Below are 23,638 nucleotides of genomic sequence, written 5' to 3'. Positions count from 1 at the left end.
ACCGAGGGGTCGCAAGATCCTACCGGTGCTAGCGCTGAGTAGGTCGCTAGGCTATATTACAGAGTCCCAACCCGAGGGGGCTACGCTTTCAAACTGGACCCATGCCTGAGGGGGCGCCTGCATGCAGCAATACCGGCACCACTGCAGAGGGCACTCCGCCTACTAGGCCCCTTCCTGAGGTGTGCAGGGTAGGCCTCAACTACCACCGATCAGCATACTGGTGGGAGCTGATCTCAGGTCAGCAAGTTCCACAACGCAGGCACGTGGCACAGAGCAAAACAACATTGCTGTCGAGCCAGACAAAATGGCTGCTCACCAGATGCCTTTTCCCTTCGGAGACCAGGCAGGGAAAAGAGTTTCAAGGTGGGATTGATCAATCCCTGTCACTTGGTCCACAACCTGGCCATCCAATTCTCAGGGCAAGTATACTTCCCCCTATAAAGCAGCCCTAGGGCCTGACCCCTATGCCTGTACCAACAGGCACCCCTTCGGCCTTTGAAGACAGTTTTTTTGAGAGGTTTCGTGCACTCATGAGATCACAATTGATGGGAACCATCCTCAGGGACGGGATCAGGGACATGCTCATTCTTGTACAGCCGCAAGAATACCAAATGTCACAGCCATTTTGAGTATGGTATTGAAAATGGCATAATGCAGTTCAAAAGGAACATACTTAAGAGTGCACCGAAAATAAAACGGTAGGTCATTGTCAGCGCCCACCAGCCCGTCCTAGGCACCAACACATCTATGTTACAGTAACATAGATGTTACTACATAAAGGAAAGGGCTTCATAATGCGCCTGCAACACTTATAAGCTTGTGTGCTACAGTAAAACACAGTAATCTCGCACAGGGTGTTCAGATGGATTTCTAAAATCAACCCTGCAGGGAAGATTTTAGGAGACCACCTGAGTTATGGTGAAGATGGATTCTCTGACTTATTTTTATTTTCATTTGTGTATGGTTTATAAATGAAACCTTTACAAATTACATAACATCTTTGATAGTCATTGAAAATAATGCACAGAAAAAAATTCTTAAACATACATTTCTCAAACATAAAAGAATCAACATAGCTACAAATTCCTAAACATGCAGACAACCAATTTACTATAACAATCATTAAATTCATTGTCCTTAACTTCTTGCTTTAAATAATGTACATGTATATTGTGCTCACTCCCATGCTTCTTTAATTGACCTACATACACAGAGATGCGAGCAAAGAATACAAATTCATTCATGACTGTCTTATGTTTTGGATACCCGGTCAAACACTTAAGGTAGCCAAAGCATGACTTTAAAAAAGACAAAAGAATCCTCTATGTACTTTTCAATTTATCATACAATGCGATACATACAGCTGTTACTATTTGCTTATGGATGAAAAAATGTAATCTATGCTGAGACCAATAACATTTTCGTACAGAAAAATGAACATTTCAAACCTCATAATAACATTGAATACAACATTGAAATTAAACTAAGTTCACAGACCCAACAGAAGGTTTCCTAATTCCATAATTGCCTTGGTGCCTCTACCCTTTCTCAAATTCTACTAGTTTGTCATTAATTACTACCAGTAGACGTGTCAGCGCTAAGACCATTGTAGGGTTGTTTCCCCACATGCATCTTGTCCATAAGCATTCTCTAGATAGCCAAGATTTGCTTACAATAATTTTGTTGAACACATTCATACAAGTGTTCTTAAAATACAGACAGAACATGGTCCAATATTTTAGTTTCTCATTCTTTTCCAATCCAAACGCGACATAAACCCATATAGTTAACTGGTACATTGCACTGCCGTTATAGAATACGTTCCAGAGTTTGAAACTGATTCAATTTAAATCACATGTACAACATTCTTGCCTGCTCACATGCAAACTTAATTAGATAAGGTGCTCTATTTCCTCTTATCCTTACAAAATTGGCATATTCTTTATAAAGCTGGTACCCATCATATTTTTTTTGTTTTATCATACACCAGTCATAGTTCTGGTGCTTCCTCTTCACACTTGGCAAGAACAGACATAATTCCTTTGATACATTTATCCTCGCTAGGAGATTCTGTATTCTTACACCGAATCTCAGTATTCAGGCTGGATTTTAATCAATGAGCATCTGACATAGATCCTCATACATTGAGTTTGGATTTATCATTTTGGCATAGTTACTTATCAATCTCCATTGCCACTTTGATGGGTATGACGTCCTTTCGTCGTGGGATGTTTTTTCGTGAAAAAAACACATTGAATGTTTTAGAAAATGGTGAGTTTGTAAGGGAATCCCCCCCAAAAAAAAACATTCAATGGGTTTTTTCAGAAAAATAATCACAGTAAAAAACCCCACGAAGAAACATCCCGCGATGAAATGGCGTGGAACCCTTTGAGAGCGATTCATTCCAAGTTCATGCAACAATAAGGAAATCCCAGTGAGTGTTTCCTTAATTTACTGTGCAGTTTTTCAAGAATAGTGTATCTCCAGCATGTCCAAGCCGTATAAGATAACAGCCTCAACCTTTAGGATGTAAAATTCAATTAGAGGGAGAAGTGAGAATTTGCATTACTTAAGATAGATCAGCTTCATCTGATTGATGAAGGTTTTGATTTTCAGGTCCTTAGCATTTTTTCACATGGCTACCAAAGCCGTATCCGTAAGATTATACCCCAGATAACCTGGAGCAAGTGCGCGATCAACTTGTATGCCTTGAATCGTCCACTTAAACCTGGTTGCTTTTTTTTTTCCCTGTTCGCAAAAATCACAATTTGGGATTTCAAAGGATTTGCTTGTAGGATGAAATCATACAGGAAGGAACAAGAGATCTCATTTATTTTTGAGCCCAAAAGGCGTCTGATCAAAAAAGAATAAATCATCCGCGAAGGCCATCCAGTTTAATTGTAATTTGCCCAATTTAACAGGAGAAATGTTTCCCTGATTCCATATTTCATTCAAGTCACACATGTACAAGTTGAACAAAACTGCTGCTAAGTTACACCCCTGTTTAAAACCAGTGTAGGTTGGCATCGGATCGGTGAGCACTCCCTCCTGATTTAATCTACCTCTATAGGTTGTTTGGGTGTGCAACATAGCAATTAAGTGCTTGGGAATTCCTAAAGGGAGCATTTTCTTCCATAGGAGATTCCAAATTACTCTCAAATGCCGCTGCCATGTCCAGGGCGGCCATGTACACAGAACCACAGTTAGAACGTTTGGTCTTCTCCAATAAGTGCGCTAGTATAGTTGCATTAAGTGCACAGCCCGTCTGTTTACGGAAACCTACTTGGAAACGTGAAAGAATGTCATGCTTTTGAATACATTGTTGCAAATCTTCTAATAGAAGTATAGAGAAGACTTTCTAAAAATGTGTCTGTGTGCTATTGGTATATAATTTCCCAGATCCATTTGATTTCCCTTTTATAAATTGGGATTATAATGTTAATGTTAAAGGACATTTGGACAGCGCACTATCACCACCGGAGTGGTCCCCTGGCAGCTCTGAAAGAGTGAGGGAGGGTGCGTTAGTGGTTGGAAGTAGGGAAAGTGCAAGAGAGCAGTGATGTGCTGTTGGCAGCCTCAGCCCAGTGGGTCCGTTGGCTGGGCCTGGGGTGTGTGTGGCCGGTAGTCGTGTACTGTTTTGCAAGTCTGTGTGTTTTTGTTTTGTTGTTGCAGTGTAGTGAAGTTTGTGCGGTTTGTTGTGCTGTAGGTTTGTGGCTGTTTGGTTTAGAGTTTGAGAGGTGTGCGCAGAGGGGGATATCGTTAGTAGAATTGATTATAGCAGCAGAGCGCCTTGACTCAGATTGATTTCGATTTGAAAATATAATCAAATTTGAGATTAAGAATCGTTCAGTCCCATCCGGACCCGCCGTCTTGAAACTTTTAAAGTTAGAAATCGCCAATACGATTTCCATCTGGAACTGTTAAAATGGATTTCTGAACTCGGACCTGGAGGGGCAGAGGTTCAGAAGGCCAGCCTAGTTTCTTGGAACAGTGTAACCTCTGGACAAGCCAGACCAATCAGGGTAGCGATGGCGGCGGTCAAGATTAAGTCTCAAGAGGGGTGAGGGTGACTGAAAGCCCGCAATGATCACACAAAGCAAGGACACTTACAAATTACTCCAGACAGGCCTTATATTAAAAATATAGACACATTTATTACAAGGCCTTTGTAACATCGACCATAGCAAAGAATCACAATAATACTAAAGTAAACCAACACATCACAATCAATACAATATATATACAAGACTGAGGGGTCTAAGGAGTTAGGAGCACATAATATGTAGACCACATAGATGGGGAGGAAAACAGGCAGTGCAAGTAATAATTAGACTCAGTTCGACATCTGAAATACACCGAACTAGGAGGAAGTCCCAAGCCCTACGAAGAGAGGAGCCTTGTGCTCAAAAGTACCTGCTTGCGCTGGTGCCAATGGACAAAAGAGGGTCTCTTCAAGGATATCAGGCAGTTCAGGAAGGTGGATGAAGCGATGCAGAACAAGTCCCCACTACTCAAGCAAGGCCTCCACTTGTGGGCAGAGGCAGGGTGAGAGTGCGGGATAGTCGCTATTTCGCAACAGCGTTGGAAAAGAAACTGGCTCCTGCGCGAGGGGCCACCAGTTGGGGTATGGACTACACACCGGTCCCCGACGCAGGCAGACCCAGACTTCTCCAGTTCAGTTCACGTTGCTGGCAGGTTCAGCTGCGATGATCAGGACGTCTCGACACCGTGTAGATTCTGCGTAGCAGGATGCAGGGTCGAAGGTGTCCCAAAGGCAGCGGACGTGTCCAGGTCGTTACCGCAGCAGGGCAACACGGCAACCACGTTTACTCTGGTCCGGCCGCACTCGTCTCACTTCAGACCTGGGAATGCCAAGTGTACAAAATTTGGTGTGCCGGTGCCGTGGACGCAGAGCAAGCAGTAAACCAAGTTTCGAGGGTTTCCCCGAAACGGCGGCGGGGACAGAGCAAAGCGTCCTGCGTAAGCTGGTCAGCCCACGGGTTCGCCCAGGGACACTTCCCAAGAGGCTTACTTGCAGGGTTTGATGAAGGTGCCGGGAATAGTTGATCCCACTATTCCAATGGGTCGAAGCGCCTTCGCAGACCTTCTAGGACGATCAGATGCAGAGGGGTCTCGCAGGACGACAGCAGTTCAGGGTGCCAAACCTTCAGTGGGTCAGCAGCTGTTCCTCGACTCAGCTTCTTGTTGCAGGATACTTGGCTCCTTATCCCTTGTTCGGTGTGAACTCAGGAGATCGACATGGTAGTGGTGTTTTCAGCCTCCTCTTATCCAAAGTTCCCTTCGCGCCAAAACGGAGAGGACCCAATGGGAGATCTGCTCACAAACACTCACACCATACGTGGACCTATCACGGACCACGGTGGTCCCAGGCATTCAGGACACTCCAGACTCTCTGGCACCCAGGATGTGTATTGGGAACAGACATCCCAGCCCACATCCTGGAGGCACACACAAGGCATGCAGAAGCCTGCGAAAGCCTTGTTTCGCGGGAAAGTGCATGACCAAATAAGGACGGCCCCGGGTCAGCGCGACCTGGGGGTAAGGTGAAGGGGCAAGACGGTCAGCGGACAGGATAAAGCACCTCGTGGCATGGCCATTTTGGAGCCAGGCCACTCATTTGTGCCAAACTCGGTAAGCGCGGATAACATGGCGAAAAAGGGTTCAAAACACAAGAGAAACGATAGCTGCCACCAGTCCTGTCCGTGACACACTTGCACAGTTCATAAGTCCAGCGAGAGGTTTCTAGGGCCTTTGGAATGACTAGAGACCCAAGAGTGCGGTAACTTAGGTTACAGTGCCCTCTGGTGTTATGTTGCACAAAAGCTGCAACGTGAGAAAAGGACTAAGGGAAACTAAGTCTCCCCGTACTGACTGTCTTAAGGGCATGTCAGTTTCCCCATAAGAATTGAGCGAAAACCCAGAGGAGTGCGGCGGAAGGTTGCGCTTCTCTGGCAAAGTCTAGATCAGGGTGTAAAACGGCAAGAAGTTTGGGGGTTGCCACATGGAAGGAAAATTACATACAATTATGAAATCTTTCCTAACGGGGACCATGGGCAAGACCCCAAGTTCAAGATGGACAAGTTCTCAAATTCCACATTAGAGTTTTGGATCAGAATTTGATATTTCAATGCTATATATTCAGACCTTACCTCAGCAGAGATGGACAATTGCAAGGCGGCCTGAGTATCAACTGATCAACTCCTCAAAGTTGCCCAGATGTTACTTGAATTGTTTAATCGAGTTATGGATGATGCGCTGATTATCAGCAATATGCAAGTGTTCTTTATAGATTGATCTTATTTTTATACGTTTGACAAACTTGCTTCTTAAGGCTTTTAAGTGACATCAAACTCAGAACTCTCAACTCCCTTAATTGTAAGTTGTTCAGTCTTTTTAATTTAGCGACTTCCGCATTATAAATGTGTATGGTTTTCCACTTGCGGGTTCATCGTTTTTTCTTTGGCAAGTTTGTTCAGATGGTATTTAATAATGGCAACATTCTAGTCCTCTACCTGGCCTGCATCAGAACCAACCGATAAGCCATATTTTGTAAACCCATCTTCTAGACTAATTCTATGGATTTGCTTACGACACCGCTTCGGATTCCAGCGCACTGTTAGGCGTCGATTAAAATTATTGAATGTTTGTCAACTGCATGAGTAGACTTAAACCATGTTTGAAAGTTCTTAAATACGCAGACATTACATGAATTCAAGCTAAGGTTTTGGCTACGCTACTGAACTAGATTTGTTACTGATTGATAAGCTACTCATGAGGCTCTAGCCATGTAAGATCCTTAATAGCCTGGGCAAAAGCCGTGATTTTCTTTTAACAAATCCTCATTTGTGGTTGTTTATTATTGATAATGCGCATCATACCCGGGGGTAACAGGGCGCAGCCGTTACAAGTATATGCGAAGCTTGGTGACATAGATATATGCATGGGTTACATAGAAATATACAGGATATATAGATACAAACGCGTGAGAATTATATACAGGGAAAACATTTACAGGCCTGTGTACAGCGAGTACTGTAGTGTAAGTATATATAAAAAGAAATAGCGAGCATTAACTGTACGTTAATGATGAGAGAATACTATGTACGGAATTGTTTTGGATAAGGATTTTGCAGGGTAAAGAGTACTCTAGCTTTGACTATTTGGGCTAAAGCAAATTAAGATTAGGCTGGTGTACTATAAAATATTAATGTGATGGATTCAAAAACGAGATTTTCTGAATAAACTATAACTTTAAGATGGCTCTGAAGTATTGAAGAAATATTAGATGTTTCTATAAGAGTGAATTAAGCCACAATATAAAAAGGGGGAATGCTACTGCATTGGACATGATTGGGAGTATCAAAACACTGTTGGACACCCTATAAGTCATCTGGTATGCTTATTTGTCCAACAAGTAAAATCACTGTACTGCTTAAACATTATAAAGAAAAACATTGAATATTTCTGCATACAAAAAGCGTGCCATCATAATTTCACAATTGCCCTCAGCAACGCTGCTGGCGAGTTCTAGTCTTGACTTTATAATAGAAGCCATACTGCCGAGAAAACCTTGTAGCCTTGCATACTTAACAACATAGTCTATTAAAATTGTTGGAGGAGGGATGGAGAGAGAGAGAGAACTTCCTAGCTCTTCATCTCTATCCACCAAGAACCTAGATTCCACATAGACATTCATCTCTCCTTCAAAACGCAGACCGCTTGGTACCAATTAGCTAAAAATAAAGCCAGACAAAACCTAATCCACAGTGCTGGGCCCTCGCCCTATCACTTGAAATAATAGAAACACCCTACCCAGACTTACCCACCTCCAACATTGTACTAGTGTGAAGCATGTTGTACACCCCATCCACCCTCAACTTTAACCACATTACACCCACACTCATTTATTTACATCGATTGTCCCTGCAGGCTCGTATCGCCTCAAAGGCCAGCTGCATCTTGTACATAGCGGTCACCCTACAAGCTCACTCCTACATAACCAACAAGATTATTATTATCATCTCTGGTGGTTAACACTCCACAAGAAGCCAGGACCTGGTCAGATTACAGCTGTGAAAGACAACAAAAATAAAATACAGGATACATGCCTCCAGGCTTTTTGAGCCTCAAACCCATCAACTTGCAATTCAGAAAGAAGCTAAAGACCATGCTCTTTAACGGCCACCTTCTGGATTACACCCCCAATCCCAACTAACCCCCACAACAGGGCACCACGCCCTCCTCGCCCTGTCTACCCCAGCACTTCGTTGTTCCCCGACACCCACTGCCCATAACCTGCAATGGCCCTACTGGTTCCCTCCCCCTGTACTAGCCTGGCGTGGTCTACACCCCTACTGAGTCTGATGTAGCCCAGTCCTCACACGTAGCATGTGGACCCTCATTCCCTGAACTCCCTGAATTGTAAATTGACCAACATTAGTAGTACAGCAAACAATTTTGATCATAGGAGCTACCTGAGTCTCAACAAATGTAGAAGCCTCCTTTAGATTTAAATATGTATGGGGTCAGACCTATGTGGGCAGGATCAATTCTTTGCTACCATATCAGTTTCATGATTATGTGAGAATCAAACTGACATATCATGCGATTGTTGTTCCTTACTGCAAGCGTTGCCCAATCCATGTCATCAGATAAAAGAGTTCTTAAAGATGGAATTGATTTATATGCATTTAGCATATAGATCCGATTTAATCTGGACCTGCCGTTTATCGCTGGGTCGCTCTCGCACCCCATTATATTTGCTAGATCTGATGTCAATTCATGTATAATCCCAGCTTCAAGGTTATCGGTAAAAGCTTACTATCTAAATTCTGTAAGGCAGTATTCTTTACATTGTCGTTGGCAATGCTAACGTCAACCTTCCATTTAGCCAAAGCTGTTATTGCCAGTAGCTCTTGGATGTCCAATTAGCAGAGCCCCATTTTACATGAGCAGCAAGCTCAATTGCAAGTTTATCCATTTCTTTACTAGTTTCAATATCAAGTTTTGGTCCTACTGGCTGCACCAAGTTTGTTTCAACAGTACTTGTTTCTCCTTTAGTAAGTAGTTCAAGTGACATGACTGTATTGTTACAAGATGAGGACAACACCACACTGCTTTTACCAGTACCATTCTGATTTCAATCATTTGGGTTCGGGCTTCTACGCCACAACATTTTTTGCTGCCTGTGTTTGGATAGAAATTTAGTAACTGGGTTTGCCTCTGTCTGTTTAAATCCATTGGACATTCTTCTAACATCTTATTGGGTTCTGATGATTTTATGCCCACGGGCTTTAAGCCATCAATCCTAGCCGGAGCCTTGTTTTTATTCATTTTGCCATATGATAGCTAGGCAGCGCTAGGCTTATTCTGTTGCAACTCCTCTTTAATCGCCAACAATGATTTACATTCATCATTAAGCTGGTTTAAATCCAATAGTTCATCATTGTTGGCGATATTACAAATGTTTTTTTCATTACATTTGGGAGAGTGTTTTTTATTTATTTATTTTTTAATCAAGTGCTACAAGCAGTTTCTCCCTGTAGGCCCTTCTTTTTTGTGCTCTTAGGGCAATACGCTTCGCTCTACATGAGAAAAATGGCTCTGCTCTGCCTTGATCCTGTATATCCAGGGCTTCCCCCTCTTTCCCAATCAATGGGCTGCTGGTTTTGGATTCTAAATCCATCAAATCGGTCAGTGCAGATGGACTACTCAGGCCGTCCATTCGTGTGTATGCACCGGTCGCACTAGATTGGAGTACCATTTTAGGCACGGTTTGTCTTTCAGCTTGCACTTTCATCAACATACTTATATCAGCCTCAATAATTGCAATTTTTGAGTGTTTAAGGTTACCGCATGTGGTCAGCTTGACTTTCCTGTTGACAGTCAGGCACAATACCGGCTACCATGCAGCGTAGGACTTAACTTTAGCCTCTACTTGTGGAGCTAATTCAATTGTTTGACTATACTTGGAGCACATCTTCCCAGCCTTGTTTGATACAAATGATGGTGTTAATATTGAGTCATAGGCAAAAAAGAACCCCTCCAGTTTAAGTTTCCCCAAGAGGTCTGATGAGGACAAATTTATTTCATGTAGTTCACAATGAGTTGTAACATGTCTTTATCCAATGAGTTAAGGATACGGGTAAGTACTTTGAAAGTATAGTTATAAGTGGCGCTATTGTCATGGAATTCAGGTGAAATTCCCGGGGAGCCCTCGGAGACATTCTCGTCCCTATAGTGATTGCCGTGCATTCCAGCCCCGTGATACCCTACATTAGCTGTGGAACAAAACTATTTAGATGTGGGTTTTTTATAACGTGTAGGGGAACTGGCGGAGGGCAAATATCCATTTACAGCTGGAGTGGTTACCGTAGTTGAGTGGATCTGGATGTTACCATGCCTTTTTTAAAGAAAAACATGTCCTCTACCACCGTCAATTTTTGGGAAACCGGTGTTAATGGTCCTAGTGATAACCTAATTCGCATTGCCAACGCCGCCTGTATGGCAGGGGCCATTATAGAAACGTCAGATATCTGATTTTTAAATTGCTCCTCTTGATTTATATGCAATAGTGATTTATTCAAAAAGGTTCCGGGAATATCTGGTACGATTTCCTCGTCATTATCCATGTCATTTAATTCATGTAAGGCATAGCTTACCGGTACCTCTAAATCATGCCCATGATGATGCACCTGGGCACAAACAATTTCAGCATAAGCGTTCTCAATGCCGAAAGGGGTCATGGTGCCAGTAGGTGGGCCATCGTACACCTCATTGCTCGTAAATGCTGCTACATCCAATTTGTCAGCAGGCATCAGCACCTAGTCAGATTCACTAGGACCTTGAGTGTGAGTCATAACATCCAAATCTAATGCAGCTTTGGTTGAGCTCCCTTGTATCTATCTGCCACTGCGAAGCCCTCTCACCGTAGTGCTTGATTTTTTGATAAATTTATTGCAATGTGTGAGGGATTAAGCAAAGATCAATCCTAGTGCATTCAGAATTGCCCAACCTCTATTTACTTGATTTGCTTAGTTCAGCTTGTTTCCTCACTGCGCAGACATCACAAAGATTAGAGAAGATGAGCAACAGTTCGAAACAGCTCAATTGCTCGATCATAACAATGTAGCATAAGCCCTTTTATGCACCCAGTGTAGAGAACATCAACTATCCTACCATATGGTGTATAAAGTCACAGCACACGTTTTTCACAACACCGAACCCCTCAAGATTAAGGGATACAGTTGCGAACATACAGTATATGGCACAGTAATTATAGGCCTCACCTGACCGACAAAGGAATTGCGCCCGAGTTCCAGTACTTAAATTGACGCGGTTTGGAACACTTACCTTCATCGAATCCCAGAGTAGCTTAATATTACAAAGGAAGTGTCATTATGCAACCAGTGAATTTCACGGTGCTATGTGAAATAGATTCCAACATGCCCTAAATACGTCCAACGGCCCAACCGGTGTAACGGGCAACTGCGAGGGGCACTTCCGCTGGGACGCGCCTCTGACCTTAGACAAAACCCAATCAAGGTATGTGTAATAGCAGTCAAGGTTAAGTGTTTGAAATAAGTGAGATTGATTTAGGGCCTCAGAATTCAAACGGAATAACACAATTTTTCAGCTTATACAGTTCATGTATAAAAATACAATTACGCCATAAGAACACACTAAGAAATGAAAGTAGGAGGTGGTATCACACAACCATATAAAACTATATGCATTCACCAGTAGGTTAATTTATAATGCACCAATTGATAATTAACCAGCTAAAGTCAGGTAAGTAATCGGATGCATGTTTGTACTGTGCACCGACACCACCGGAGTCCCCAGGTGCTGTGGCGGATCTAAATGGGAGGGTGCGGGGAAGAGCACGGGTTAGTCGGGTGTAGAGGAATAGGACCGTGACATTTGTGATGTCCTGTTGGAAGCATCAGTTTGGTTTGCACCGTTAGCTGAGCTGACGTACGTTTTCCCCCGTCTGTGCCAATTCCCATGTGCTGTTGTGACAGGTTACGTGTTTCTCTGTTGCAATGTGGTGAAGTATGTGCACATGGCTGTGCAGACAAGTGGTTGTGTTTCTGTATGAGAAGTGTATGCCAAAAGATGAGTTTTTAGAGTTGGGTTAGCGTTTTTTTCTTTATCTTGGCAATTCTGCGCTCTGCATCTATGATTATTCTGTGGTTTGGTGTAGTATGTCCACCTGGTTGGCAGGCACATTGAGAAGTGGCATCGCAACCCTGTCCAGGGGTTTGCAATGTTTAGGTTGGAGGATTCTGGTCCTTCCATCCCATTTGTGGTCCTTACCTGTCTAGGTTTCCTCTATGGACTAGCGGTATGTGGACATGGGTGGTCGTGGGTCGTCCGACAAAGGCAAACCCACATAGCTTTGAGATTCGTAGACTGTAGGGTTTAAGGCCTAGGTTTCACAAAAATGGCCAATGAGAAAAACCCACCTAGATTTGTGATTCCTAGATAGGGAGAAAGGTCGGAGCCTTGTGGGACACCGCAGATGGAGAAAGAGGTGGGGGAGGAGACAGAGCCCAGAATAACCTGGAACTGACGGTCATTGGGGAAGGTGGCCAGCCAGTCCAGTGCCCGCTCCTAGATACCTAGGGGATTGTGTAGCTGTTTTGAGGATGGAGTCGTTGACCATATCAAATGCAAAGGAGAGATCAAGTTGAATGACAATAGCTGGGTAGTTGGAATCAGGAGATGCAAAAGCAGCTCCTCATGGGGGTTCAGAAGAGCAATTTCCATGCCTCTGGATGCTCGCAATCCAGATTGATGGGCATGAAGGCAACCAACGAGTTCAGTGTGCTGGGTCAGTTGGGGGAAAGACAAGCTTCTCCAAGAGTTTCCCAAGGGATGGGGTTATAGATATGGGTGGTAGTTGGCTGAACAAGACTGGCCTACAGAAGGTTTTTCCAGGAGGGGGCGCACAAGGGAGTGCTTGAGGAAGGAGGGGAAAGATCCAGTATCAAGAGTGGTTGGTTGCAGAAATCGGCAAGTTCAGGGGCAAGAGAGCCAATATTGTCCTTAATGACTCTGGAGGAGCTGGGGGAGACCTGTTTGGAGGAGAACCTCATGAAGGGGACAACTCTGGTGACCTCATCAGGAGAGGAGGAGAGAAAGGGAGGATGGGAGGTCATAGGAAGGATGGGGGTAGGGTAATGTGAGGGGGTCACGGGACGCAAGGGTGCTCAGGTTGTCCTGAGTTTTTGTAGTGAAGTGTGTGGCCAGTGCGTTGCAGAGGGCCTGGGAGGGAAGACGCGAGGAGACTACTGCGGAAGGGTTGGCTAGTTCCCTTCAGATTTTAGAGTTCAGCCATGTTGGATGCACCAGAGATGCAACCTTGGATGTGGGCCCTTTTCTTGGCGTGGATGGCGAGTCTGCATTTCTTTTGGAGCACGCGGCAGGCCAGTTTGTCTGAGGGTGAGCCTGAAGTCTGCCACTTCGGTTCTGCACTTGCGTTTCAGGGCTGCAAGTTCAGATTTATACCAGGTGTTGCGCATGAAGGCATGTTTCAGGCGGATACACATCACTTGGGCACGAATGTCAAGGGTATTAGTAATGGCAAAATGGAGGTTGCAGAGAGCTGAGTCAGAGGTAGTCTGTAGTGGGGAGAGAGTGGGGATGAAGGTAGATGCGAAGACAGCAGCTGAAACTCGTTTCATCGGATGGATGGTCGTGAACGAGGTTGGCAGGGTGGGGCTTGGGGTGGTCAGAGGGCCTAGAGGACCCAAGTGAGAGGTCTGACCTGGAGAGTGGGGTGATCAGTGGGGTAGGAGAGTGAAAGATCAGTGTGGATGAAGGCATCGCAAGTTTCTCCAGCGAGTGGGTAGGACCAGAAGGGAGAATGGAGCAGGAGAGTGAGTTGCAGAGGTCACGCAAGGGAGTGGATGCCATGTTTGAGTCGAGGTGAATGTTGAAATCGCCCATGAGAGGAGAGAGGAGGAGAAATCGGCCAATTCAGAGCGGAACAGGGTGGAAGAGCCTTTTCCTCCGTACATAAGGCCTGGTTTGTGACACTAGTCACTAGCGGCCAAACTGACAATGACACCACTAGTTTTTGGCCTGTAGAATTGTAGATTCCCAGAGACCACCATGTCAAAACAAGACCTGGCTTAGGTTGAGTGTTTTACTTGCCACCAAACTCTGGGAGCACTTGGATTATGGTTTAACGCAGACCTTGGCTGCTGGACCTTAGGGTTCCATCAGCTGTTGGCTGGAATGCACATGTCGCTTTGCTTCCTTGTTGCTAAACTTCAAGGCTGCTGCGTAGTTGACTGTTGCACTATACTTTCCATCATGGAGCATTATGAAAGTGATCTGATAAGCAAACCTCCCTTCCAGAGACCAATTTACCTATATCATTTTATATTAAAAAATCAAAAAAACCTCAGGCTATTGCACCCTTAGTTTTGACATCTGTGTCAATCTCTCACCAGTGTGCCAGGAGTAGTATACCCATTTGTACCAATGCCACAAGTGAGTCACAGGTAATTACTTTAGACATGGTTCTCTGGTTATTGCGATTCTGCATTCCTCATTATAATCCCTTGTGCCCATAATGCCAGGTACCATCCTTGTTGAGCGTTAATAATGCTATGATAAACTTTACAAAAATCTGATATGATTGACACTTGATGGTCTTCAAGAAACAAAACTATATTTAATCAAATATGTCAATTGTTCATAAATGAGTTAAATTACATGTACTAGTGAGCTTTTTCAGTAAACCTCCTTCCCAATTTGTTTTTGAGGACTTTCTATTAAGAAATTGCAAAGATTTAATTTAATTTTTATGTTTTAGTTAATTGCTGAAGCATCTGCTCCACCTCCTCTGGTTCCTCATCCAGATCAGGCTTTACTCCAGGAGATTCAGGAACTCAAGGACTCATTGAGTCAGGCTACAGCTAAGACTACCACACTCGAGAGTCAAGTGGAACATTTACAGAAGGTAAAATGCTTTTAAGTTATCTGTAGGCTGGTAATTTATTGCACTATTGGAAATGCTGCATAGTGAATGAGGATGGAGTACTTTGCACAAGTAAAATTGTTGTAAATGTTAATAGAAGACAGATTCCTGTCTCAGAGGTGGTAGCTTCACACTCTGAGGTCCACTTCCTCTCTGACTCTTGTCAGTGGGGAATGGAGAACTGAGCAGAATACCAAACTTGAGTTTTCACCTGGGAAGTTGCCCAGGAAGATTTGAAAGTTGCAACCACAGTGATTGGCGCTCTTACGAAAGATTGTTTTGCTGCTTTCCTCCATAAATATATATGGAACCTCTAAACCTTTTGCTTCATTTTTGAAGTAGGCCTGACTTTTGATGAAGCCTTTTTGCTTTACTTGCCTTGCTCATCTCTTTTTGGCAATTGATCAGTCCCGATAGCTCAGTCAGGGAGACCCAGTGCCCACATTACTAAGTTCCTTGTTTGTTTTACACTTCACATGTCACCTTACAAGGAGGTGTGGTAGGGTTACTTTGTGTCAATTTCTATTTCATTTTAAGTAACATTTCTGTTACTAGCATGATGGATGTTTTCAGGACATGATGGTGGCAAAAGCTATATTTTTTAATTTTTTCACGTTTCTCGCATGCTTGTTTGCGTTTTATTGTATAATAGCATATACTCTAAAATGACAGCGTCACAGTATTTGGCCTTATCATTTGGCTATCTTGTCATTTTGCCGCCTTTCCTCTAAAAGCTTGATATTCAAGATAGGGCAGGCCCTTTCCTGGGCAAAGCAGGAATATTTATACATGTCCTGAATGGGGGCTGGGATTGTCTGCCCCCAGTCCACGTCCTGTTCAGTCTCTGGTGCAGATGTTCGGCCCCCACATCTTCCCAGCAACAGATGCACTGTTTTTGATCAATTCTGCCTAACTTGAATTGAGTGCTATGTGCTTAATTGAACCCTTCACCACCCCTACACTTTAGCCTAAGCCTTACTGCTCAGTTAATCTACCTTGATAGAGCGTGGAAAAACATTAGTATCTTTTCTTGTTAACAAGAAGGTGATGTCTTCTCAATCTGTCCACAGGTCTGATTCAGAAAATCGATCTTAACAGACGGTCATCCAAATCTTTGAATGGATGTCACCTTCTGATTGAAAGCCAATTTACCCTATAACCTAGGAGGGCCCCTCATTGCTTGGCCTAACCATATGGAAGTCATGACTAGAATGCCAAACTAAAGACCAATGTGACTGCGAAGCTCTGGTGTTTTATTTTGTACTGCTCAAGAATCATTCATGCACTGGTAGTTCCCTTAATCTAACCTGACCCATGCGACATGGTTTTAGACTGATCTTGGTCTCCTGGTTGGTCCCTATAGTTATATGGTTTTATGGGATCCTGAAATGTATCCCTCAGTGGTAATGTCCAGCACATTTTGAGGTATGCCAGGTGAACAGGGGAGCAACATCTACATTTGATCTTTCCCCGCAAGGGAGTAGTTTGTGCTCTGTGCATATGGTTGTCGTGTACATCTTTGTCTTGCAAGACTTGGTGAGCTTGCTTCAAACAATCACAAGTGTGACATTCGTTTCCTGTCCAAATTGCAGTTGGCAACTTTGGGTTCAAGACTGCAGATGAGAGCTACCTTGCGTTTTGTCCTTTTAAATGACAGAACTTGTAACTTAACTTTCTCACATGATTAGTAAAAGCATCATAACAATGTTGGTACTAGTTCTCGGGTGAAAAATGCCTCACCGAGTTTGTCCAGAAGCACTCCAGGAAAATGGAGCAGCTGTGAAGGGGTGACTTCGGATTTGCTTTTTCAAAGTTAGGTTGAAAGCCCAAGCTGTGCTGTGGGTGTCGGGTCCGGTACAGGGTGTCGGACCCCGACTCCAGAGACCATGTTTGAATGAGCCAGCCCAGGTATGGAAAAACTGATATCTTTTCCATCATCAGTCAAGCATGGAGTATTTTGTTATCCAGCACTAGCCGCGTGTACTTGGGAAGGATTTACACATTATATTCAGTAGCCTAAAGGTTCTTGTTCAAGGTGACCATCTTACACTTATGCTTGCTGAGGTAAAAGTTCAGCATCTGAAGGTTAGAGGATGTTTCAGGCACAGTCATCCTTCAGTACCAAGAAATAAAGTTAATCACTCCCTTCTGTGTGCATGCACCAGTTATATAGAGGCATTTGGTAGGGGCTGTGCAATTTCTTTCAGCAGGCGGGCAGCTAGGTGAGGGCAGCACACAGAAGGGACGTTTTGTTCTAGGGCAGTGGAGAAAATGAAGCTGTAGCTCAGAGTAATTAGTAAAGCCCTGGCACTGAAGGTGAACATCCAAGCACTATTCACCACCCATTCCTAGCCAACCCAAACGTTTGGCAGACAAATTCATGGGGTTTTGGCAGAGGTGGGGAAGGGTACCATGGAGGCAGAAATATTGCCTCAGAGTAGCTTTCCTATTTGATGCAAGGCCTCTCCTGCTTGCCTGAAGGAGTCAGGATACTCCTACCCCTACCCCCAGCCCTAGGCCCCAGCCCCATCTGCTCCTGTAGGCAAAAGATGGTCAGGAACCATAGGATTATCCCCCAAAAAAGACTGATTGCTGTTAGACTGCCACACCAATGGATTTGACAATCGTCTTGAAATCCTTTAATTTTTCAAGGGATTCCTCTACATTGCAGCCAACACCTTCAGCCCACACGAAGGGCATTTCTAGCACTTTGGCTTGCATATTGGGTGAAAAGCCAGAGATATGCATCCAAGATGGTCTGCTTAACCCAACGCCAGAGCATATTGTGGAAGCAAACAAAAATGTTGGTTTACAGCAGAAATCAGTTTTTCATTGTAATGCAAGGAAACAATCCAACAGTATCCCAGTCGGAGTAAAAAAAAACTCATAATTTTTAAGGTTTGCGCTTACGAACAAGGAGTTGCTCATTACTGCAACAGTAATGGGTAGCAATTTCTAAACAAGGTTGGGGTCCCTTGACTGCACACATTCATTTTTTTTCTTGTGTTTTACGACTTTTCACAAAACAAAAACCAATCCATGACAAACATTATTATATGATGGTTTTAATACAAATGGAAAAAGGGGAAAAAAACGACTTTAATAAAACGACATTTTTCAAGTCTTCGAGACAGCAATGGTTAGCCATATCTCATGTCCCACTATTAATCTTTTTTGCCAGAATGAGTTCGTAGAGATCGAGTTCTCAACAAAACCACACATTATTTTCCCGGGCGTCCCTTGCACCCTCACGGATCGTAAGTAGATGGGGCAGGGTCTGTGTACCTTTTCCTTATAAAGGGAACACGTTGCTGGTTTTGGTATGGCATCGTCATAGATCGTCTAAATCTCCCCTGTTCTAACCAGGTTCAGTCTTACTCTTAGACCTTCATTTCTCAATTTGGCACTGGGGAAACAGGCTTAAATAGTTTGGCAAATATCCATTTGGTTTGTCAAAGCTTGACAATGAGAAGAATGTTTTTCAATCCCACATCTGCCCAATAGTATCGATCCAGTTCATTCGTAATAGAGCACATTTTACGCAAATAGGATTTTTTCTCCAGCATGGGGTCTGGCATGGATTCACATGCTCATGAATATTCCCCGTCGTCAGGCTGGGAATCCTCGGTAAAGAAAAAACCAGTATCAGTTTCGTTTCTGATCTGTCTTTCGTAGTAATAACCAATCACTGGTCTCTGCGTCATACTGACCACAGCCAATGACTGCCCTCTACCTAAGCACCGCCTCTGGCAGCCATCTTCAGATTTTTACCGCACGTTCATGTGTTGGGATCCTCGTGCTATTGCTCTCGAGCGTTAGTGCTATTTTTTCACGTTTTTTCTCAAAAACTTCGTTTTTTCGGTCAAAAGAGCCTCAAGCTCCACCGACTCTCCATCCGATCAACGGGGACCCGTTTCGGATTCGTCTGCGCCCCTCAAGGGTGAAGATTTCGTCGAGCTACGCTTTTGGAGGACTCTAGAAGTTTCTCAGGCCCGGTCATGGCCCAGGAGAAGGGAAGCTCGACGCCCGGAAAGCTGTTCAGGGTCTGCCCTGGATGCCAGCTGCAGAACGTCTTCATGGAGGACGAACACTCTTTTTGTCTTTACTGCCTACATGAGGACAAGACGCACGTGGAGAAGGACTGTGCGTTTTGCGGCAACATGTCGGAGCGGACCATGAAGGACCACCATCAACGTCTCGCCAACTGGCTAGAAGGGAAGAGCCCGTCCGGCGAGAAGAGGAAGAAATCCGAGCGGTCTTCTAAGACCTTTGAGGACGCCCCGGCGACGGGGGTCTAACATAAGGCCAAGCACCGCGAGTCCGCTGGCACCGGGAGCGCCGAACGGTCGGGCTCTACGGGCGCCAGGCAGGGCGCACCCTCCCCGGCACCATCAACCACGAGCCAACGCTCTGGGTCGGGTAAGAGGAAGGCCGAGCACCCGGCGAAGCTCCTGGAGAGGCCCCGGTCGAGCTCGAAGGCGGAGGGGGAGCGAGGCAGTGTCTCCCCACCCCCCCCTCAAGGATAAGGCGGTGAGCACACCTAAGGTGGTGAAGGCCTTAATCCATCCGGCCAAGCCCTCTATCGATACTGTCGCGGCGGCCCTGGCTCAGCCTGTGGAGGCTACACCAGTGGTGGCGACCTCGGGGCTCAGAGTCTCCCTGCCACCTCGGAGGGAGTCCTCTTTTGTGCCCATCGATAGGACCCCCGTGAAATCCCCCGTGGGGAAGAAAAAGGGGGGGGCAGGGCGTCGTCGTAGATTCGGCCTCAACCTTGGAGGAGGAGCTGGTCGAGGTCTTAAGCCACGGCCTCGGCGTGGAAGAAGACCGGCCCGTCGGGATGGATCCCGACGCAGGGGACGACTACATCGTCGAGGGTACCGACGGGGCCCCTGATCGCCCGTCGGATTTCCCTCTGCCAGCGCCGCGAGACAACTCGGCGGCCATTTTGTTGGCTATACAGTCCTTATGCTCGGAGATAAGGACGAGACTACCGTTGCCGACGGAACCTCTCCCGTCGGGGGACCCAGAACCGGGACCTTCTGGTGTTCCCCCTACCAAGAAAAGAAGGATCCACCCTCCACCTCCCTTTCAGCCGTCGCGCCCCTTCCAGCCCTCCTCCCCGTCCACCCGAGGGGATGATACGGGGACTGACACGGCAGCGACGGGTACGGACGACGAGGTTTACGACGAGGATGTACCGTCGTCGCCTCCCACCAGGGCTTCTCCGCCCGACGAGATTGGATCGTTCCACTCAATGATCGCCAGGGCATCCGAGCTTTTCCAACTCTGCCCTGAGGAGAAGAAGGAAGGTTTCCTTTATCAGCGGCGCAAGGCCAAGAGGAAGACGGTCCTCGCGGTGCCTCTATTGGACGACATTTGGGATGAGGGCCTCACCCTCCTCCAGAACCCTTCCACGACGCCAGCTAGAAGAGACCGGTACGAGAAAGTACCGGGTCCCGGACACGGCCCCCCTGTGCCTCTGGGCGCAGCCTACCCCGGACTCCGTCGTCTCTGCGGCGGCCAGGAAAAAAGCGGGGGGGGGGGGTGCGGCCTCCACATCGACTTCCCCACCGGACGGCGAGGGAAAGAAATTGGACGCTATGGGACGCAGAGTCATCTCGTCTGCAGCGACGACGATTAAAGCTGCCAACGCCTTGGCTATCGTGGCCCGATACGACAGGGAACTCTGGTACAAACTGGCTCCCCTGCTGGACTTCTTGCCGGACGACAAGAGGGCAGAGGCCCTGGAGATCCTGCAGGAAGGTGAGGTGGCTTCGGACCACGCCATTACCGTTGCGACGGACATCGCCGACTCTGGGTTCCGCCAGTTGGGCAACAGCGTTTGCCTTAGGCGGCGTGGATGGCTCAAGGCTGCGGACTTCCGTCAAGACGTTCAGACCAGAGTCCTGGACATGCCCTTCGATGGGAACAACCTGTTTGGGAAAACAGTGGACGATTCCCTTCAGGCCATTAAAGCGGACACCGAGACGGCCCGGGCCCTTGGAGTTCTGCAACGACGACGGACGCCCTTTCGGAGCAGCGGAGGCAAGGGCGCCTCCAAAGGTTCCGGCGGCGGTTTCTCCTCCTACCGTCAAGCAGCCCGCTCGTCGTCTCAGGAGGCCTACAGAGGACGAGGCAAGTCTGGCGGACCCCGCCGTCGTTGCCAAGGACAAGGCGCTAAAGCCTCGTCGAAGCAGGATTGAACCGGCCGGGGGGTCGGGCCCCCACCAAAGCACCCCGGTGGGAGGCCGGCTGGCGAGCTTCGTCAGCGTGTGGGAGTCCATCTCCACCGACCGTTGGGTGCTGGACGCCTTGGCCCGGGGCCACGCGCTCGAGTTTCAAAGAAAGTGTCCGCGCGTCCCCCCCGTGGCCAGGAAAGAACTTCACGTCCCTCAACTTCTCCTGGAGGTGAAGGCGATGCTCAAGAAGGGCGCCATCGAACTCGTCCCAAAGAGGCTTCGGGGCTCCGGAGTCTACTCGAGATACTTCCTCGTGAAGAAGACGGGGGGATGGCGCCCCATCCTGGACCTGCGACGTCTGAACAAGTTCATCAAGGCGCAAAAGTTCCGGATGGTCACCCTCCAGCACGTCCTGGGTCAGCTGGAGGAAGGAGACTTCCTGTCGTCGTTGGATTTGGAGGATGCCTACTTCCATATTCCCATCTTGAAGGGGCACCGAAAATTCCTCAGGTTTGTGGTCCAAGGGCGTCATTACCAGTTCAAAGCCCTCCCCTTCGGTCTACGGTCGGCACCCAGGGTGTTCACCAAGTGCCTCGCACCGGTGGCGGCTCAGCTGCGCCGCGAAGGGATCCACGTCTACCCCTACCTGGACGACTGGCTCATCCGAGCCAAGACAAGGGAGCTCGCCGTGGTTCACACGGCAAGGACCGTCCAACTTCTCACGGACCTGGGATTCTCCGTGAACTACGCCAAATCCCACCTGGTGCCCGCGCAAGACGCTCTGTTTCTGGGAGCGAGGCTCAACACAGTGTCCCTTCTGGCCTCCCCGTCGGAGGAGAGGACCAGGACCATCCTGGGCAAGGTGCAGCGGATGTTGGTGGCCGACGCGGCCAAGGTGAGGTCCATCAAGTCCCTCCTCGGAATGTCTTCCTGCATCTACCTCATTCCCATGTGCAGGCTCCGGATGCGCCCGTTGCAGGAGTTCCTGGACGCGCGCTGGATCCAAACGACGGGCAGCTTCGAGGAGAGGATCACACTCGACGAGAGTTTCCGACGAGCGATCCGGTGGTGGGGCACCCGCGCGCATCTGACGGCGGGCATGGACTTCCAGACCCCAGCCCACCAGGAGACAGTGACCACGGATGCCTCCCTGGAAGGGTGGGGAGCGCACACCGAAAATCTGCACGCAAGAGGCCTTTGGCTCCCGACGGAGAAATCCCTACATATCAACGTCCTGGAGCTCCGTGCAGTGTTTTGGGCCCTCAGGTCCTTCCTTCCGTCCCTCAAGGGCAAGGTGGTGAGGATCTTCACCGACAACACCACCACCTTGTTTTACATCAGGAAACAGGGCAGAACCAGGTCCCCAGCACTGTCCAAGGAGGCGCAGGACCTGTGGCATTGGGCAGTCGCCCAAGGGATGTTTCTGGTGCCGTTTCATCTGGCAGGGATAAAAAACACCATCGCCGACTCACTCAGCAGGGAGCTGCGCTCGTGCCACGAGTGGGAACTACGGCAGGATCTAGTGGATCGCCTCTTCCGACGGTGGGGCACACCCCAGATCGACCTGTTCGCGACGGCGACGAACTCCAAGTGCCGGAGGTTCGCCAGCAGGTTTCCCCAGGCGAGGAGCATGGGCGATGCTTTCTCGTTCCCCTGGGAGGGCCTGTTCCTCTACGCGTTCCCTCCTTTGCCACTGCTAATCCGGCTCGTCAACCAGCTCAAGAAGTCACGGTGCAGGATGATCCTCGTCGCACCTACGTGGCCGAGGCAGATATGGTTCCCGGACCTTCTGGACTTGTCAGCGTCCCCGCCAATCAAGCTGCCGGTGGACGCGGATCTGCTCTCCAGGGAAGGAGGCGCCATCCTCCACCACGACCCGATATCGCTGAACTTGCAGGCCTGGCTCCTGCAGCGCTAGAGTTTGGAGGATACGACATACCGGCCGACTGCAGAGAGGTTCTTGCAAAGGCCAGGGCGTCCTCGACTCTTAAATGCTACGGACACAAATGGAAGAGGTTCTCTGTCTGGTGCCACGCACAGAAGATTAACCCTCTACGGATTACGGCTCCCCAAGTACTGCCGTACCTGCTGACGCTGGCCAAAGCTGGACTGGCACACGCGTCCATCAATATTCATCTTGCTGCGATCTCCCGATACACCAGAACCACGGGGCGGAAGTCCTTGTGGTCTCATCGTCTGGTGAAAGAGTTCATGAAGGGACTGTTCAGATCGTTCCCGCCGGTGAAGGCTCCGGCCCCGGCGTGGGAGCTCAACGTGGTGCTGACCAAGCTCATGGGACCTCCGTTCGAGCCTCTGCACTCGGCCCCGTTGAAGTTTCTGTCGTGGAAAACAGCGTTTCTTGTGGCCATCACCTCCGCACGACGGGTGGGAGAGATCCAGGCCCTTTCCTGCAAGGCCCCGTACTTGACTTTTCACGACACGAGGG

The 23,638-nt window shown here is 47.3% G+C and overlaps 1 protein-coding gene across 4 annotated transcripts in view; it reads left to right on the top strand.

Moving 5' to 3' along the window:
- Positions 1–23,638, top strand: part of TPR (translocated promoter region, nuclear basket protein) — a 2,097,972-nt gene that overhangs the window by 1,127,272 nt on the left and 947,062 nt on the right. For all 4 annotated transcript variants that reach the window (XM_069641376.1, XM_069641377.1, XM_069641375.1 and 1 more), the window contains exon 32: positions 14,849–14,995. In XM_069641376.1, coding sequence (XP_069497477.1) covers positions 14,849–14,995 — 147 coding nt within the window. The remainder of the gene's footprint in view (positions 1–14,848; positions 14,996–23,638) is intronic.

This window comes from Ambystoma mexicanum, chromosome 1q (genome assembly GCF_040938575.1).
Source record: "Ambystoma mexicanum isolate Mex_15411 chromosome 1q, UKY_AmexF1_1, whole genome shotgun sequence".
In the NCBI taxonomy this organism is placed as follows: Eukaryota; Metazoa; Chordata; class Amphibia; order Caudata; family Ambystomatidae; genus Ambystoma; species Ambystoma mexicanum.
The sequence above is the reverse complement of the archived record's forward strand: the minus strand, read 5'-3'. Positions and strand labels throughout refer to the sequence as shown.